Raw genomic sequence first — 20,873 nt, 5'->3', positions numbered from 1 at the left:
TGATACATATAATAAACATAAAAATATAACTTTGCAACGATCACCTGTTTGTGGAACAATGTTTCACAATTCTGATCACTCTGATAATGGTAGTACTCTCTAACTACAAGTATTCAATATGGTAACAATAACTAACTTTTCACATATATTAGAAATAAAATACTATAGCTTAGATATCAAAACTATGAGTTACTGGGATAATTTATAAAATACATTCTTTCATAAATAAGGTATTGTTACATCAAAAAGTAGAATTAGCTAATGGGCTAATATCTTGCTTCAATAGCATTAAAACCATGGATTTTGCTCAGATGTTTTCCCACAATAAAGAGCCTATTTGTTTTGTGTTTGTTAGTTGCTTAATAATTATTTTTTGTTTACTATTGACAGGTTCATAGATTTTTATACAAACCTGGTTGACTTTAAAAGGAGGTTTAACAAATAAAACTAAGTCCATATTTTAATATTACCAGTGCCATCCTCATTCATTCTTTATGTTCCTTATTTACTTTAACAACAATAAATATCAGCAAGCGATCATCTAACTTTCTTAGACTTATAATGGTAACGTTTCTCCAAAAGTATTGTTAAGCTATATTTTAATAAAGAAAACAGTTAATTATCGTATCTACTTTAAGGATGGCCAATAAATCCACCCTCAGATCTACCTCAAATATTCAGATTCAAATTGTTAAACTATAAACTATAATTTGGTAAAGAAAACATCCATATACTTTACCTTTGGATGGGTTCCTTTATTTTTATATGAAGCTCTTTTTTTTAAAGGAGATCAATATAGTCTTAAAATGGTCCCAACTATTGAGCCCTCTTAATACTAGTTGTGACACCTTGTTGGATTCACTGTAGAAATAGTGTTACAGCATTGGGGGTTAATAATTGATATCATGCTAGGGTAATTATTCAATGGGGGATCTAAAGATAAATTTAGATAGGGGAGTGTGAACAAACAATACAAAGTTTTATATGTCATTTGTGTTGTTTATTTGTTAATGATGGGTACTCTCTATAATCATGAACATCTAATGTTACAATAACATCATAACAGTAGATCCATAACTGTTCTAAAGCTATGTTAATGAATTGTTATTGCATTTAACTCTGATTCACTGGGAACAATGCTTCATGTCAAAAGATTGTAAATGATTATTGACCTTAACTACTGTTCACTGGGAACAATGCATCATGTCCAGATTCAGTGAAGGAGCCAGATCTCAAATACTGTAATGACTATTCCCAGGTCTGCAAACAAGGGGTAAGTTGTTATTACAAAGACATTCTCTTGACTGCCAACAAGAGGTAAGTTTGTTATTACAATGATTTCTCTGGTCTGCCAACAAGGGGTAAGTTTGTTATTACAATGATTTCTGCAAGAGCAAGTTTCGAAGTACAATTTTACAGAATTTGTGTGTAAAATCACAACAAGCAATCATCAAGGCTGTTATTTTTCAGAAGTCGTTAGCTGTAAGTTATTGCAGTCAAATTAAAGGAAGTTGCAATAATATGAATGGTTTCTTTTTAGTTTTGCACAGGGTCCCTATGTCTAAAGGTCGGAACACCAGAAAATGGGACATCTCCAGGTGTTTGGGAGGAATGTTTTGTTACACTGCCTGGTGATCTGACAGTACAACAAAAGGAGCAGCTGTGTTACTTAGCCTGTAGTAAGTATTGTAGACACGTTGTCTAATCTGTAGTTAGAATTGTAGACAAGTTGTCTAATCTGTAGTGTTATAGACACGTTGTCTAATGTGTAGTAAGTATTATAGACAAATTGTCTGACAGTACATCAGAAGGAACAGCTGTGTTACTTAGCCTGTAGTAAGTATTGTTATCTAATCTAAAGTATTATAGACAAATTGTATAATCTGTAGTATTATAGACAGGTTGTCTAATCTGTAGTAAGTATTATAGACAAGTTGTCTAATATGTAGTAAGTATTATAGACAAATTGTGTGACAGTACAACAGAAGGAACATCTGTGTTACATAGCCTGTAGTACGTATTGTTATCTAATCTATAGTATTATAGACAAATTGTGTGACAGTACAACAGAAGGAACAGCTGTGTTACTTAGCCTGTAGTAAGTATTGTTATCTAATCTATAGTATTATAGAAAAATTGTCTGACAGTACAACAGAAGGAACATCTGTGTTACTTAGCCTGTAGTAGGTATTGTTGTCTAATCTAAAGTAAACCCTATAGACAGCTGTTAGCTCATGGTTAATATTATAAACAAGTTGTCTAATGTGTAGTATTGTAGACAAGTTGTCAAGTCTGTAGTAAATAAGTTGTCTTTTTTTGTAGAGAGTATTATAGACAAGTTGTCTAATATGTAGTAAGTATTATAGACAAATTGTGTGACAGTACAACAGAAGGAACAGCTATGTTACTTAGTATGTAGAAGGTATTATAGACAAATTGTCTAATATGTAGTATAGTAGACAAGTTGTCAAGTCTGTATATACATTATCTAATCTGTAGACAAGTTGTCTAATCTGTAGTATTATAGACAAGTTGTCTAATCTGTAGTAAGTATTATAGACAAATTGTGTGACAGTAGAACAGAAGGAACAGCTGTGTTACTTAGCCTGTAGTAAGTATTGTTGTCTAATCTAAAGTATTATAGACAAATTGTCTGACAGTACAACAGAAGGAACAGCTGTGTAACATAGCCTGTAGTAAGTATTGTTGTCTAATCTATAGTATTATAGACAAATTGTCTGACAGTACAACAGAAGGAACAGCTGTGTTACTTAGCCTGTAGTAAGTATTGTTATCTAATCTAAAGTAAACCCTATAGACAGCTGTTAGCTCATGGTTTGTATTATAGACAAGTTGTCTAATCTGTAGTATTATAGACAAGTTGCCTAATGTGTAGTAAGTGTTATTGTCTAATCTATAGTATTATAGACAAATTGTGTGACAGTAGAACAGAAGGAAAAGCTATGTTACTTAGCCTGTAGTAAGTATTATAGACAAGTTGTCTTATCTGTAGTATTAAAGACAAGTTGTCAAGTCTGTATATACATTATCTAATCTGTAGTAAGAATTGTAGACGAGTTGTCTAATCTGTAGTAAGTATTATAGACAAATTGTCTAATATGTAGTATAGTAGACAAGTTGTCAAGTCTGTATATATATTTTCTAATCTGTAGTAAGAATTGTAGATGAGTTGTCTAATCTGTAGTAAGTATTATAAACAAGTTGTCTAATCTGTAGTAAGTATTATAGACAAATTGTCTAATCTGTAGTATTATAGACAAGTCGTCTAATGTGTAGTAAGTGTTATTGTCTAATCTATAGTATTATAGACAAGTTGTCTAATATGTAGTAAGTATTATAGTCAAGTTGTCTAAATTGTAGTTAGTATTATAGACAAATTGTCTGACAGTACAACAGAAGGAACAGCTGTGTTACTTAGTATGTAGAAGGTATTATGGACAAATTGTCTAATATGTAGTAAAGTATACTAGGTTGTCTAATCTGTATTATTATAGACAAGTTGTCTAATGTGTAGTAAGTATTGTTGTCTAATGTATAGTATTATAGACAAATTGTCTGACAGTACAACAGAAGGAGCAGCTGTGTTACATAGCCTGTAGTAAGTATTGTTGTCTAATCTAAAGTAAACCCTATAGACAGCTGTTAGCTCATGGTTAGTATTATAAACAAGTTGTCTAATGTGTAGTATTGTAGACAAGTTGTCAAGTCTGTAGTAAATAAGTTGTCTTATTTGTAGAAAGTATTATAGACAAGTCGTCTAAGCTGTAGTATTGTAGACAAGTTGTCTAATATGTAGTAAGCATTATAAACAAGTTGTCTAATTTGTAGTAAGCATTATAAACAAGTTGTCTCATTTGTAGTAAGCATTATAAACAATTTGTCTAATTTGTAGTAAGCATTATAAACAAGTTGTCTAATTTGTAGTGAGCATTATAAACAAGTTGTCTAATTTGTAGTGGGTAGTATCGACAAGTTATAATTCATGCTGTAGATATAAAATCAATCTATCTAAGGCCTAACAAAAACATTGTTTGTTTCCGCTTTAATGCTAAAAAAAAGTAGGGTCGGTCGGAATTTTTTTTTTTTTTTTCAAATATTTTTTTTCTTTTTATATTGCAGTATCCATACATGCCGATTAGATACTGACACTGCTAAATAGTATAATATGAGAAATACTTTTCATATCATTCCTGACTATAAAGCTGGTCTTAAGAAAACACAAAAGTGATATTATATATCAGATACTTCCTCTGCCAACGATGAGAGCATTATTAAAATCTACAACACATGGACACATACAGCCATTTTGAAACAAAACGTTTGAGTTACACTGATTTGAGAAGAGTAACTGCTTCAAGCATTTTTGTGACCAAAATTTTGAGTAATTTTTTTTCCAAATCGGATAAAAACGAAAATAAACGATTTTCCATCAAAAATCCTTTAAAAAAGTGTTGAGTCGGGGGGTAAAATCTAGGATCGGTCGGGAAAGCGGAAACAAACAATTTTTTTTCTTATGCCTAATAATTGTCTGTTTTGCCAAAGTGTGATTTATATGTTTGAATCTTTCAACAGAGAAGAATGAATCTGATGCTGTATGCTATGCCACAAACCAGAACCTGGACTGTTCTAATGCCCTGTATGCTCTCCTACAAGATGTCAACCAGCGGAAACAGTCCAGCGGCGGAATCAAACTAACAGCCGGTAAGAAATTTGTCTGAAACCCCAGGTGAAATATATATTGTCTCCCTGTAAGAAATACTGTGGAATCATTAGACTTCCCTGTGGTTCAGTTTTTGTGGTATTTGTTAATAGCTGTCACCCACGAATCAGAATTTACATCCTCGACGAAAACTTATTATAAAAGATTTAGTTTTCCTACTGAAACTAAAAACTGACGCATCCACAATACTACATCCCCACAAATAAAACAAACCCACAGTCCCTGAAAATTGGCCCTCACAAAATTAAATGATTCAATAGTATGATACATGTATGCAGAAATAAGTTTCCTGTCTGGTTGTTACTTTTAACACAAGTCAAAACATTACCTGCTTCTCTTTAGAAGGAGGGAATCAAGTAAATGATTAGACCTGTCAACACTTTTATATTGTGCTGCTCTCGGGAAAGTAAACAAACCATACCTACATGTACCCAATCAAAATCCTAGCCTTAATCTTCGGTCCTGCATTAAAAAAACTCCTGTGGGATTCATCCATAGTTGGAAAATATTTGATAGACAAATTAAGATTTGAAAATGAAATTAAATACTATTAAATTTATGATACAGGTTCACCCTGTTATAATTTTAAGCTCACCTAAATCGTGGGTTCGGGTGAGCTCTTCTTATTACAGCCATCCATCTGTATGTCAGTTTGTCCGTTCGTCTCTAAGATTTTCTCATTTTTGACTTCTTCTCAAGAACCACTAGGCCGAATTATACCAAACTTAGTACAAAGCATCCTTACGGAAAGAGAATTGAAAATTGTTTAAAGAAAGAGCAAATAATTTTTTTTCAAAAAGGAGATGCATGTAATTGCTTTAAAAAGCTTCTGCTTAAGAACCACTGCAACAGAAATGCCAATACATGTATTGACAAAGAAACTTGTACACACTAGTATAGTGAAGACTCTGCATTGTAAAATCCTGACCCCCGAACAAATAATGGGGCCTAAGAGGGGTTCAAAGTTTGACATAGAAATATAAAAGGAAATTGTTTTAAAATCTTCTTCTCAAGAACTATGATGCTACAATTTAAGAGATTACTATGCAAACATCCTGATATGATAAAGGTTCTAAATTGTTCAAATCGTGGGGTCCCAATAAAAATTTAAAGTGTAACTTAGAAATATATAGGGAAATTGTTGAAAAACTGATATAGAATGATACATCCTCAAATAATGTAGGTTCTTAATTGTTCAAATCGAGACCCTATACCAATACTGGAGTCCCAATAAGGGTTTAAAATTTAACTTAGAAATGTATAGGCTTAGGGAAGATGTAGAAGAACAGATATAAAACTATACAAAAACTGTTGGTCTGTTGAGATATGTAGCCCATGGGCCTCTTTATCCCACAGTTTCACAACTTATGTGTTGATTTTCTATGATCTAGGTTCCCCCTGTAACAATTACCAAGGTTACTGTGATGTGTTTTCTCGTTGCCGTGGCGTTGATAATGAAGGACCACTACAACGACTAAAGAACTTGATATTTAACGAAAAAACGCTTGCCAATATAAATAACTGGATTATTGTAAGTCATGCTGAATTATTGTAAGTCATGATGGATTATTGTAAGTCATGCTAGATTATTGTAGGTCATGCTGGATTATTTGTAAGTCATGCTGGATTATTGTAAGACATGCCGGGTTATTGTAAGTCAAACTGGGTTATTGTTAGTCATGGTGGATTATTGTAAGTCATGGTGGATTATTGTAAGTCATGCTGGATTATTGTAAGTTATGTTGGATTAATGTATGGCTTGGTGGGTTATTTTAAGTCATACTGGGTTATTTTAAGTCATACTTGATTATTGTAAGTCATGGTGGATTATTGTAAGTCATGGTGGATTATTGTAAGTCATGGTGGATTATTGTAAGTCATGGTGGATTATTGTAAGTCATGCTTGATTATTGTAAGTGAGGGTAGATTATTGTAAGTCATGATGGATTACTGTAAGTCATACTGAGTTATTGTAGGTCATGCTGGGTTATTGTAAGTCAGACTGGATTATTGTAAGTCATACTGACTTATTGAAGGGTAACACTAAAAATAATTGTTTTCCCTTGGACTGAAATGTCACACTTTCATTGGTTTAAATATAGCATGCGATTGCCTCATATATCTTTATGTTTCTTTGATCAGAATTAATATTTGGCAATATAGATGTTATTGACTGACATTTCGCCTTGTCATTTCAACATTTCATATTATTATTAAATATTGATAATTTTGAAAAAGTTTACATGTAAGTAACTAAATTGGACAAGATGTTAGGCAACTTGTATCCATGGGTTTGCGTCAATCATCACTTTTTGTGAATAAATGTGTCACTTGATTGTCCTCGCGGAAAACAAGACATTTATTAGCTTCGCCTCACCACCTATGAGATTGATCAACCCGATATATTTCTGTAGTCAGTCAGTAACAATACTAATAAGTAAAAATGTCTGGCCAATATGAACAAGATCTTGACAATGGTAGGTAACAGTAAAATAAAATTATGTCTAATATCAAAAACTGAGTTATTGTAAGATAAAAAGGTTTATCTTCTGTGTCATATGCAATATAGTGAGAATGATGATGGCTGATCTACTGATAGCAGTGTGATATATGAATATATAAATGTAATGTTGTAGGAATATTGGTGGGCTGTCTTACTGATGGCTATAGGCCTTATCCTGTTTATGGGATTGTTCATCTTGTTCTGTGCTGTATCTAAAATGTTATACTGTAAATAACTTGTGTTATATATATAATGTAATGTTGTAGGAATATTGGTGTGCCGTCTTACTGATGGCTATAGGCCTTATCCTGTTTATGGGATTGTTCATCTTGTTCTGTGCTGTATCTAACATGTTATACTGTAAATAACTTGTGTTATATATATAATGTAATGTTGTAGGAATATTGGTGGGCCGTCTTACTGATGGCTATAGGACTTATCCTGTTTATGGGATTGTTCATCTTGTTCTGTGCTGTATCTAAAATGTTATACTGTAAATAACTTGTGTTATATATATAATGTAATGTTGTAGGAATATTGGTGGGCCGTCTTATTGATGGCTATAGGACTTATCCTGTTTATGGGATTCTGTGCTGTATCTAACATGTTATACTGTAAATAACTTGTGTTATATATATAATGTACTGTTGTAGGAATATTGGTGGGCCGTCTTACTGATGGCTATAGGCCTTATCCTGTTTATGGGATTCTGTGCTGTATCTAACATGTTATACTGTAAATAACTTGTGTTATATATATAATGTAATGTTGTAGGAATATTGGTGGGCCGTCTTACTGATGGCTATAGGACTTATCCTGTTTATGGGATTGTTCATCAAGTTCTGTGCTGTATCTAACATGTTATACTGTAAATAACTTGTGTTATATATATAATGTACTGTTGTAGGAATATTGGTGGGCCGTCTTACTGATGGCTATAGGCCTTATCCTGTTTATGGGATTCTGTGCTGTATCTAACATGTTATACTGTAAATAACTTGTGTTATATATATAATGTAATGTTGTAGGAATATTGGTGGGCCGTCTTACTGATGGCTATAGGACTTATCCTGTTTATGGGATTGTTCATCAAGTTCTGTGCTGTATCTAACATGTTATACTGTAAATAACTTGTGTTATATATATAATGTAATGTTGTAGGAATATTGGTGGGCCGTCTTACTGATGGCTATAGGACTTATCCTGTTTATGGGATTGTTCATCTTGTTCTGTGCTGTATCTAACATGTTATACTGTAAATAACTTGTGTTATATATATAATGTACTGTTGTAGGAATATTGGTGGGCCGTCTTACTGATGGCTATAGGCCTTATCCTGTTTATGGGATTCTGTGCTGTATCTAACATGTTATACTGTAAATAACTTGTGTTATATATATAATGTAATGTTGTAGGAATATTGGTGGGCCGTCTTACTGATGGCTATAGGACTTATCCTGTTTATGGGATTGTTCATCAAGTTCTGTGCTGTGCACACACCCAGCTCAAACCCTAACGCCAAACCAGCCTTGAAATTGACGGACACATTGAGGCGACGACGCCGTCACCCAGAGCAACAGTATCGAGCCCAGGTAGGATGGTCAATGACCTTGACATAGTTATTTGAGGACAGATAATGTCAAGGTCGTACTTAAATTACAGATAAAGAAATTATAACATCATAAAATATAGATCACCTGGGCTAAAGAAACGTTGTGATGTAATACAAATGGTTACACAATAGTTGAATGTCATACAAAATGCGATCAACCACTGATTAGATTGACAGAGTAATGATGATAGACTGATAATGTCGGACTTTATAGGGTTAATGGAGTGAGTGACTACATCATTGGTAGAGTCACAACTACACACAACAAGTTTATCCGCTGGTGTCTTACAATGTCTTGTCTAGAAGTAGTCTGGATTTCCTGGACACATGGAAATAGTCTGGATTTCCTAAACCAATAATGGTTTTGATATAAAAAAAATCATAGTCCTAGTGCAGGATGCTTAAGACCATAGTCCTAGTGTAGGATGTTAAGGACCATAGTCCTATTGTAAGGTGTTAAGAACTTTAGTCCTTGTGTAGGATGTTTAGGACTATAGTCCTAGTGTAGGATATTAAGGACCTTATTCCTACTATAGGATGATCTGTAGAAAATAGGGGTGATATGTGATATATTAACAGATGTATGAATAAGATTGGACATATTTATATATTGGATTATTTATTTATCAACATCTTAATTGTCACTAATGGTCAATGTGGTTACTTTGCCTTCAAGTCTTACGTTTAGAGATTTCTATTTAATCATATGCTTTACTAACTGTGATATGCACTAAAACAAACAATGATGTTCTTCACTTACACACTGTTATGGATCATACTGCTACTCAACAACTGACATTTAATAGGACTGGACGGTAATGGCCATTTTTAGACTGTATTGATCTCCGTTCAAAGAAGAGCTGTAGATAAAGTAAAGGAAAATATTCAAATTTTATAACGAAAGTATAAAATTTTGTAATTTTTCTTTACCAATTAAAGTTTATAGCCTTTAGAACATATCTGAAAATTTAAGATAACTGCATTAACTTCAAACTATAACCTTTCTCTTCAATCAGACATTTGTTTAATTATTTCAATGAAACTCAAGTTATTGTTCTAGAGAGATTTTTAAAAAATCTTAAATAATTGATGAAGAAAAATGAAAGTTATGTAAACACTAAGTGCTCTAAGAATTACTTGTATCTGTAACTGATGCACTAATAGCATAATAATCTGAAGAACGAGTGTACTTATGGGCCCCGGTAAAAAGTGAAAAAATGAGGATTCTAATTATGTTTTAACTTTTTCGTTTCACATCATCTCTTGATATAAAATTTAGTTTTGGTTGTAACACGCTTTCTGATTGACTAAAAATTAGTTTATATTGTAAAAAGAACGTTGCTTACGTCATAGTAAGGCTAACGTCAAAAACGTATTAATCCGCCTGACGTTACATTTGAATGTTTTACAATTTAATGTAATTTTAAAGGTCAAATGACCGTTTTTATCTACGATTTATAACAAACAATTAAATCATGAACAATGAGTTCAAATAATATGTTTAACGGTGCTACCGTTATGGCGAGCGCAGCAAGAATTACACATACCTTGCATCATTGTCAACTTATAGTTTTATTTAGGTATCAACGAACGTCAAATAATTTTGAGAGTATTGAGAGTAAATGTCCTATTGTATGCCAAATGTACTAATTTTAATGGTTATGATAAATACAGCGCAACCCCCTTCCCAGAGAGAGAGAGAGAGAGAGAGAGAGAGCCGGAGAGAGAGAGAGAGAGAGAGAGAGAGACCGATACCTGTTTGTAGGTGTGTATATTCCCACTTTTAAATTTAATGGTCTGACTATATGCAATATCTACATAATTCTTTTAACTGTTAATTTTTTCATTTTATTCCTTTTTATTTATTTCAAAATGTCCTATTGTTTATTTCCTCCCTACTCATGCATGCACAATTAGCTTAAAAATGGATCGTTATGACAGTAAAGTATGGCTCTTGCTAATATATATATACATAAAATCTCTATATTAAAAAAAAAATAAAAACAAATCATCCTTCAATGAGGCAGGTATCGCAGTCTATTCTGGAATAGCTAGTACACGCATATACAGATGTTTGATCCACCTCTAAATTTATCGCGGGAAATATAGCGCGAGTGCACTGTGACGTCATCCATGACTTTGTTCGTCTTTATTTACGTTTCTCGACTCAATACGGAGGTATGGAAGCATGTAACAAATCTTTTGAGTCTCGCCAAAGCATATGCGATACTCAAAACGTGTCTTCAGACTTTAAGTCACTGTAAATTACGAGTTAAAAGTCGGCCATTTTTGGCATAGCACCACGGGTGAAAACATTAGAGAGCATTATGGGACGTAGACAAAAAATTTTGTTTGATGAACTGTAGGTTTAGCTCGTTCTTTTTCCCGCGCACACTGGTTCTTAGAGCTCGCTTCGCTCGCCGGCGCTGCGCGCCGGCGAGCTGCGCTCGCTATTAACTAATTTCATACGATATAAATTGGTAAGGGTCAACCGACATTCCTGAATGTATATACTAAATCAAGGACGGGCATTCATTTCAAAGCCTTTGTTTACTGTCAGCCTAACCGAGTACAAATGTGTGTAAAAGACAAATAACGCAGTTTACATTTAAAACATTCCTGTGAAAATGTTTGTACAACATCAGGTCAGTCTTTAAAAAATGAAAAAAAGTATAAAAAAATTAAAGGTATTTCCTTTGAAATATAATCAGCGTGGCCCATGTTAAACCAACGCATGGATTAAATTCTTCCAAATAGACACTTGGGTCCTAACCTGGTAGACGTTTGTCAAATGTGCTCATTGTAAAATACTGTTGCGTTTAAATCTTTTTGTTCTGGCTTTGTAGGATTAGGAATGTTTGTTTGATCACTATGGCATTTAAAAATCAACAATTGTCTAAAATGTATATTAATTTCCGTGAAGTTAAGGTGGTATGGGACATCTGTCGTCGATATTAATGTGGAGTAAAATATTTGGAAAGGTAAAAGTTATTAAAAGCCCAGCGGGATTCGAACCTATGGCCTATAGATTTGTAGTAAACCATCTAATCCACTGCACTACGCTGTTAGATGACAACATTGGGAAAGAAACTACTAACATAATACAGTTTATTTAATTGTTTATTCTGATAAACAATACACCACAATATGAAAGTGTCCCATGCCAACTTAAGCGTGCATTTGAAACAGAAGTTTCCATCAGTGCTTGAATATTACGGAAAAAAGAAACTTGTTTATATTTTCTACATGTAAACGGCACTGAAAAGGGCCAATTCTCTATAATTTAAGTGCACTCGTTCTTTTCAAAATAATTATGCATGCAAATATACTTTGCCTGTTTAAGTTTCTAATGAGAGGTTACAGCTTAAGCTTTCCATAGTTTAATGAGCTTTTAAAAGCTTCTTAACCTTTTTTTTTTTTATTAACTATTGCTACTTTCGTTGGCAGCACTATTTTTTAACATTTAACTTTTTAACATTAAGAAATTTGAAACAGAATATTTATTCAGAGATTAAATGTTTAAGGGGTCTGGGTGGCAATCCACCATTAAATATAATTTTTTTTTTGAAATTATAGACCAATCCACACTTTACAAAAGTTATGTCCCTTGGCCGCCATCTTTGGGGAAAAACCCATAGGTTTCTCACTGTAACTTTTGTAGTTTAAAGGTTTGTAACTTTGTCATTTGGCAATAAAATTCCGTTTCCGTTGTGTAGTTTGATTGCTCAAGAATGGGGCAATCCACACATCGAAGGAATAAACTAAATTCAAATAGATTTAATCACAGGACGCCCAAAATTTTGTTTGGTAGCATAACGAAGAAAAATGTTTGGTCTTTCCCTTTTGACCTTGGATTGACCCTGCAAAGGGAAACAATCTTTGCAAAGTGTGGATTTGACAAGAATACTGACTGACCTTTTCACACTTATTATATCAATTGCCGATTTGTGTACGAAATTGTGCCATTTATGCAATTACGACAAAGAGCTCACGGCAGGTGTGACCGGTCAGCAGAGGATGCTCGCTCCTCCATGGCACCTGATCCTACCTCTAATTATTATAGAGGTCCATGTTTGATCTGCTCCAGATTAGTAATTTTCAATTGGACTTTTGATTGTGTACACTGTTCGTTATCACCACATGTCATCCATATAATTGAAGCTTATTATTAACATACATTCGTTTATACCCCCAATAAATGTTTTACATGACATGTAGTTTGACACAATATAGTAAATTATCAAACAATATTGTATTGTTTATTACATACCTTTTAATATACCTTCATCACCTGAACACTGTTGTTAATACCACATGTCATTTTTAATAAATCTATAAACGATTATGCAATAAGAAACAATTATAAATTTTAGCCTTGACATTATGATTTGTTTGTGTGTCTAAACCTTAAAACAGTGTACTTGCTCTAATATAGATTTAATAGATATAAACTTTTGTCAAAAGTAGCCACTGCCATCCGACCGTCTCCAAGTATTGACCAAGTGCTGTATATTTTATTATATCCCTGCAAACGAAGTTTTTTCTGCGAAAACATTACAAAAGCAAAACTCTTCATTTAAACCGTATGTAATTTACTATAGTTTTAAACTATTTGCGAATTTAAAAAAACAAAAAACTTACCAATTGCTTCTTTTAAAGGGATCACCTCAGAATAAAAGTTTATTTTCTCTGAAAATTGCCAGCAGATTAAGAAAATACTATAATGGTGTAAATTTTAACATGTTGTTAGTAATATCATCATTTTCTACCATACTGTAAAAAAATACTAAATCATTCCATCTGCTTATAGTTTTGGGCATCTCAAAATATCGAAATGCATCAAGTTTTGCTGTACCTATAGATTTGAAATATTACAACTGTAGATTAAATGACCCCCCCCCCCCCACCCTTCCAGAAAAAAATGACAATGGACAATCAGCCAAACCATGATTCATACAGTATAATGGTTCCCCTCATAGTGTAACATACTGTATACAGGGTTATATTCGCCCATGATTTTACTTTGGGTTTTTTGCTCCACGTTTCACACCTTAATAAATCGTCCAATCACATTAATGTGATAGATAATGCTTATTTAACACAGTTATTGAATTTGTCCAGTCTTAAATTCACCTACTGACAAAGAGGGACGAAAAAAAACTAGGCTGATAATTTCCATGTATATTAATCCTTGAGTTAATAGCAATAAAACACTAAATATGACACTGTCTGGGTTTTGTAGAACCACGACACTCAATACCCTTTGATAGTTGTAAGTATATATATCCTGTCTAAGGCAAATCTACATGTGTGAATTAACCTGCATATATCCTAGCACTGCACATCAGCGAAATCTCACAGCCAGTCTCAAAACAACACCCCTGACAGGAACCAACTTCCTCTTCTTTCTTTTACATGCACTTATATAGTGAGAAAACATCTGCAAGAAAAAAATGTCCAAATTCCTTCTGTTCTCACATTCATATAGCATTATACGTAAGCAGTGTGTTATAAAGTGAAATTAGGCGACTAGCCGTGAGATTTGGTTGATGTCGGCCATTATCTATACAGAAACTTTACCAAATTTGTGTGCTTAAAACTGCTGTCGTAGTTTGCACTAGTTAGATAACTTTTTAATGTCTAGTCTAATTGTACTTACTTTTTATCCTTTGTAATGAAGAAGTCAGACCTGGTATTAATAGAAAAACAACTGATAAGGTACACAACAAGAATACACGTGCAAGAAACAAAATAAAAACAGATATTTATGATAAATGTATTGTTGAAAAGTTATATTATTAACACAAATTTGATAGAAGAGGAACATATTCTTTACGATGAATACAGCATGAGTTGCACCTCTGAGATATTCTAAGGTATACACCAAGAATAAACAAGGGGAGGTGGGGGTAATAAAATCAATTGAAGGCAAAACGAGTCCACCGTACTGCTATATCGTTGTGAATGATCAATTTAACATACAGATACGTGTTAATCAGGAATCGTTTATTCATGTTACATATATGTCCTTTCCAAGCAATACGTGCTAGCAGCTGGCTAACAGCTCCATCTGTTTGAACAGACTTGCCTGCTTGATTCATTGTAGCACATTCTGATACTTTCATAAAGAATCACACATCAAAGTCATGTTTTCTTTAACTTTGTTTTCATCGATCATTTGATATAGATGATAAAGTTGATGCCTCTGAAGATGTTGTGAAAGTGAATGATAGATGGCATCATTCCGTGATAAACTATCACTCGGTTCTCTTTACATTAGTGGATCTCTAACTTCATTGGTAGTATCGCCTGATCAGTCGGATCTCTTTACATTAGATGGATCTCTAACTTCATTGGTAGTATCGCCTGATGGGTTTGTGGCAAATTGTACGTGTTCAGATTTCGATATGGTTATTCCAGATGAGATGGGTTTATATTCAAAGTTTGTAGAGTTCTTTCGGGTTTTGACCAATCAATAAGTGATAGAAAGAAAATCAGCGGAGAGAAACTGTATTCCACATGCTACCATGGAATTAAATTGACATATCATTGAATAGGTTGTTTTTAGTTGGGATATGACTTAAAAGGGAACATTCACAGAATGTGTTTGAGTTCCTGTCATTTGCTTGCATGTTGGACATGAGCTGTTTACGTACAACGTAATACACTTACATGTATTTCAGTGGACCCAATGACCAAGTTTCATAAAGTTGTATATATTGAAAACAACCCTAAACGTTACCCTAATAGTATAACCAGTGTTTGTACTTAATGCATTACTTGATTATAAGATTTGTACACGTCTTCTGTAATTTTGTAATGAACTTCTGTATCAGACGAATTTTACGCTTAGATTTAGACGTAAACTTCAAATTTAAAGCTTCTACAGTTACGTATAGTAAAAACACTTATTGTTAAAAACTGAATCAGATGCAGAGCCTTTTTTTTATAAGGTGAATTTTGCGACATAGTAATGTGTATGTCCTTTATTTACAAGCAACCAAGAGCAACATCAAAGATTTAGGGTAAACGTTTAGCCAATTTAGCCACACGCACGCTGCCGCTTCCATACTTTCTCCTTTACCCTTTTCGCCTCTTACACTACGGCATTTATAGTAATGGTGGTGGGTGCCAGATGCATTATGGGTATAACTAGATAACATCACGTGTTGTACTGGGTTTTGTTTTCCACCAAGTATTTAAGAATAAAGAATATAGGGGACTATTGAATTAAATATGAACAATCTGGGGTTTTTTTTTTAAAAATTTTTGAAAAGTATGTGCGAAAATATGTTCGATTAATTTTTAATTTATAATTAAAAAGATAAATGTCAGTGATTATTTGAATCTTATATTTTGAATAAATATTAAAGAATTTGTTCGTAATGTAATTTATATTCTGATAAGTGTGTGCGAGAGGGAAATTAAAAGTTGTAATTTATAGCATAACTAATCTACTCTTTCCTTGAAATAAAAAACGAACATTGAGATGCAGTTAGTTTAGTGTATTATACCATTTCTAAAGATACGATTCTAAGTTCTGTTTTATTATATAAAGGTAAGATTTTAAATTGTGTTTTATTCTATAGTATGGTCAATAAATCTGCTATAAAGCTGATAGATAATTAATAATAATCTTTTTTTTGGTTAAACAATGTTATAAATTAATGTTGGTCAACAAATGGTACATGTAAACGGGCACAGTTTGTCTTTTTAACAGATGTTTAACATCTTGTGGTAATTACAATTCAAAATGAGAACTTGCGTTGCACAAAAAGATCAATGTCATATGCCGAAAAATATTTCTAGAAGTGACGCTTTTGAAATTCGAATGATAATATTATGTGTTTGTACAATTGAAACAGTAGATTATTTGGAGATGTGTAATCATAACTAAGCAATTTAATTGCATGCACTTACTAATATTTTTTCTTCATTTTATAAAGACTAGTACAATTGTTACGTTATATGTTTTGACGAATGGTATCTATACTGAGCCTTGTTTTTATTTCTTATTGAAGGGCCCATCGGGACCCCCGCCGCCATACTCAGCACACGGAGGCCCACCACAGGGGCACAGGAAGGGAGCAGGGGCTAAAGGCGGGAGATACAATAATTTAGAAATGCGCAAAGTTTGAACCATATATCATCTAAATTGAATTCATCGTATTTAATGATTTTTTTAACGAATGTACACTAGAAGAACAACATTTCCATATGTGTTTTGAATGATGTAGTCCTTTGGTATTTTTGATAATATTACATTTGTGTTAAAGATACAGATCTGTGTTCATTTCTTTGTAAATCATTATGCAAACATAATTCCTATTATGAAAAACAATATGACGGGATATTGGGGTTTCAATTGTTCATTATTTTTTAATAAATTATTTCCTTCTGTATTTTGGTAGAATGATATTACATTGAGGCATTTTTGATTGTTAAGGTCAGGCGACACGTTCCTCAATTTTATATAACTTTTTCCAGGAATTTGTTGATGGTTTACAACTATTTTGACAAGCTTTCTTGCAAAAAATTAGGGTTCCTTACAAGGCATTTCTACAAAATACTAGAGTATGCAATTTCCTATATAATCTTCTTGGAAATACACTCGAATTGCTGATGTAAAAATAAATACATATACAGCACAGCAAAATTCACTATAGAGGAACTCTATCTCGGCCGGAGCAGGGATTTGAACTCACGACCTCCAGAACATGTACGCTTCTGGCAGTGAGCGGCCACGGTTCTAACCACTCGGCCATCTAGACACATAACCACATGTAATTAAATATTAATCATTTTTTAAATAATTATAAAATTAATAATTTTATTGGAACTCTCTATAACGAGGAGATACAAAAAAGATTCTCGAAGAACGTGTCGTCTGACCTTAATTTTTTGGAGTTTTTGTGCTCATGCATACAGTGTTGGTTATTGTTTACTTCAGTTTGAATCATGTTATAAAATAAAAGGCTATACTAATCATTGTAATGTAAGCAAATGTACGTTAAAAATGTGATCCATTGTTTCAATCAAGGCAAATATCTTCGTTATTAATTGCACTAATAGTATAACTATGTTTAGATGATGGCCTATCGAGTTAATGTAAATCATTTATGCCCTTTCTTATGGATTAGAAATATCAGGTTTTTCCATTGTGTGCTATTGAACTGACTGGAGCAGAATGACCGCACCTTGGAATGTGACGTAACAATGGTATATGTATTCTATTGGTCGTTCTATTTCCTAGCATAATTTGTGTTAAAAGGTTCCAGCTTTTCGTGGACTCTATCTAACCATCATTTTCCTTTATTTATACATATCTTTGAAAGTGGGTTTTTGCCACTTAATTTGTAAACGTTTGTTTTAATTATTTTAACTCTATCTATAAACCATTTTAAGTTGTTAACAGTTCTTTAAATATTTCTTACGTCTGTTTGTGTCTTTACTGAGTACAGTATACGTACATTTAAGGTACGTGACAAGTCCCTTACAGAATGCTAGTCACGTTATCATATCCTTGTCAACTTTCAGTAGCAGCACTGTAGGAGCACAAAGAACTGACACAAGTAGAAACTGCAATATATCCTCTATTTTAATTGTATGCTATTCAGAAATACATTTAACCAATGTTGATGATGTACAGGCGATATGTAACTACATTTTTTAACAATTGTTTTCACTTTATTTCCCCCTTTCTATTTATTTTATTTCATCGCAACTGTAGCCTAAAGAAAAGGACTGGAATGTTTTGTTGGTTTTTTTTTGCCTGGGTCGTCAAATGATTCTTCAATCGCCGTAAAAATAATACATGTTTGACCTCCTCTCCCAGAGTTTTAACTGTTTCATATATCCCTATGATGAAAGTCCCAGGACATCTACTTAGTGACTTAATGGTTTAACACATGTTGTCATCTAGCCACCTACAAAACCAAGCACCTGCTAATGATGCTAGTTATTTATTTTGCTTAGTGCCATTCACAGGACGAATTACCAATCTATAAATATGTATTGTTATATGGGAAGTTGTCTATGTTAAAACAAGAAATTATCTGTGTGTTTTAAAAGTCAATGAGATCAGTTATTTTGGATATAAATATGGGTCGGCTTCATTATTCAACAGAATGGAGACAAAAGGAGAGATTGTAACTTTATGTTCCTTAGAAATTTAGTTTAGATCCAAGATCGGGAGTCAATAGATCGCTTTAATATAATTAGCTATTTTCATCAGTTTAGGTTCCCCTCCTGTTAATTTTTTTTGCATTGTGAGAATCTCGTGCATTGTTTAAATCGCTTTATTCAATCTTCTATAGATTTTGATTGATCATGGAATGTTACGATTCTTCTCTTTTGCTTAAGGTGGTATGAGACACCTCCATATTGTGACGTACTATAGAAAGAAATGTAAAGGTTCATACTTTTATCAACAGTAATATCGACAGGTCTTCCATACCACCTTAACATGTTTGTACTTTTATTTTCTCTTTGGTTGGTGCTGATGATGTTTTGTTCATTTACAATGTAATTAACGTAACAAATGTGTATCACCTCCTCCATTTATTAAATCCTGTGAATTAACCCAGTGTTTTGTAAAGAAAAGGTTGAGATGCATTCTGTTTTAAATGTAACGCATACTTGTAAACATTGTTATGAAACTTTCCTTGAGAGCTGTTGAACATAGAAAAAAAATTACTAAAATGACACTAATTTGCTGTAAAACATTGTGTTATTTATTTAACTTAAAGTTTGTTTCGTCATGTTTATTCTTCGCTGTCAGACATTTATTTTACTGGAAACAATAAAACAAAATCATATGAAAAGGGTTTCTTTTTATTGATTGTCTAAAAAAAGGGTATTGAAATATTACCAAAAAATAGTTATATTGTAAAGTAATATAGGTAACACAAAATAAAGAATTAATAAACGAGGGAAAATTCGAACAGAATAAATGCAAATGGCAAATATTTAAATTGAAAACATTCTTGATTTTTATGATTCATAACTGGTGTTTATATTTGCACATCAATGAAATATTTGATATATCTATTGGTATATTTTTTTATTTTTTACAATATTACGTAAATAGTTAAGGACGAAATGGTTTATATATGTATTAATGTTTTTTCTTAATACTGTATTACGTACATAGTTTGGCTGGTCGTGATCTGGACAATGGATTTACGTCAGACCGTGGAAGATGGTCATCTATAAAGGTCGTTCACCTACTTTTACTTTTACAATTACTTTTAATGTAGGGTTATAATTATGGTTTGTTATTTTTCATTTATGAATTGTGTATTTGTTAGAAATCGATTGATTCAAAAAAATTTAAATAAACAATAAAGATACATTCCTGGGATTCTTTGGTTAATATATTACTTGATTCGTTTAATAACTTGAGTTCTGTTTTTTGTTTGAGAATGACGAGTTATAATCTAAGTATAACATTGTGGGTCTTTTCAAATCAGAAATTAACTCTTTTAATAATTACGTATTACAATTTTTTTTTTTTTATTTGCATTTTTCAAATTCAAACATACATAATTGCTATTAAACTGATGTCAACTTCTTTTTTAAATATTATAATCACACTTTCATACCACTTTCATTCATACACTCGTTCAAAAATCAAAATTAAATGAACCTGAGGTTGTATATTAAATGGTTAATAAAAATAATAAATGAAATAATATTCGTAGCAATTTCCACCTCTGTAAAATATAGGTATACAATTATAAACAAAAGAGATCTTCCCACTGTGACCAACATTTTTCAAATTTCCTAAGTTGAAATTTTTGAACCGATGCATATTTCTCTATCTTGTATTTAAAACTCAAATAATATAATAGATCAACATAGTTTGGAATCTTATTCTGCTTCAAACATATATATATGAATTGTTTTGTATATAAAATTATGAAGTTCACAGGTTTATTGTCTACACTTAGAGAATTTTCTCCAAATAGTATATTGATAACATTGAATCCAACCCTCTTTGTTGTTTTTCTATATAT

General features: G+C 32.5%; 1 protein-coding gene across 2 annotated transcripts; it reads left to right on the top strand.

The window, feature by feature from the left end:
* Positions 1-8,640: 8,640 nt before the first annotated feature.
* On the top strand, positions 8,641-20,218 carry LOC128171430 (disintegrin and metalloproteinase domain-containing protein 10-like). Of its 2 annotated transcripts, XM_052837227.1 has the most exons (3): positions 8,641-8,836; positions 14,099-14,128; positions 16,878-20,218. In XM_052837227.1, the coding sequence occupies exons 1-3, from the start codon at positions 8,684-8,686 to the stop codon at positions 16,992-16,994; spliced, it is 300 nt and encodes a 99-aa protein (XP_052693187.1). In that variant the 5' UTR covers positions 8,641-8,683; the 3' UTR covers positions 16,995-20,218. The 2 variants fall into 2 exon arrangements, 1 of the variants encoding a protein (XP_052693187.1); XR_008242073.1 differs by lacking the exon at positions 14,099-14,128 and having other exon boundaries at positions 8,696-8,836.
* The last annotated feature ends 655 nt before the right edge of the window (positions 20,219-20,873 follow it).

This window comes from Crassostrea angulata, chromosome 2, assembly GCF_025612915.1.
Source record: "Crassostrea angulata isolate pt1a10 chromosome 2, ASM2561291v2, whole genome shotgun sequence".
NCBI lineage: Eukaryota > Metazoa > Mollusca > Bivalvia > Ostreida > Ostreidae > Magallana > Magallana angulata.
The sequence above is the reverse complement of the archived record's forward strand: the minus strand, read 5'-3'. Positions and strand labels throughout refer to the sequence as shown.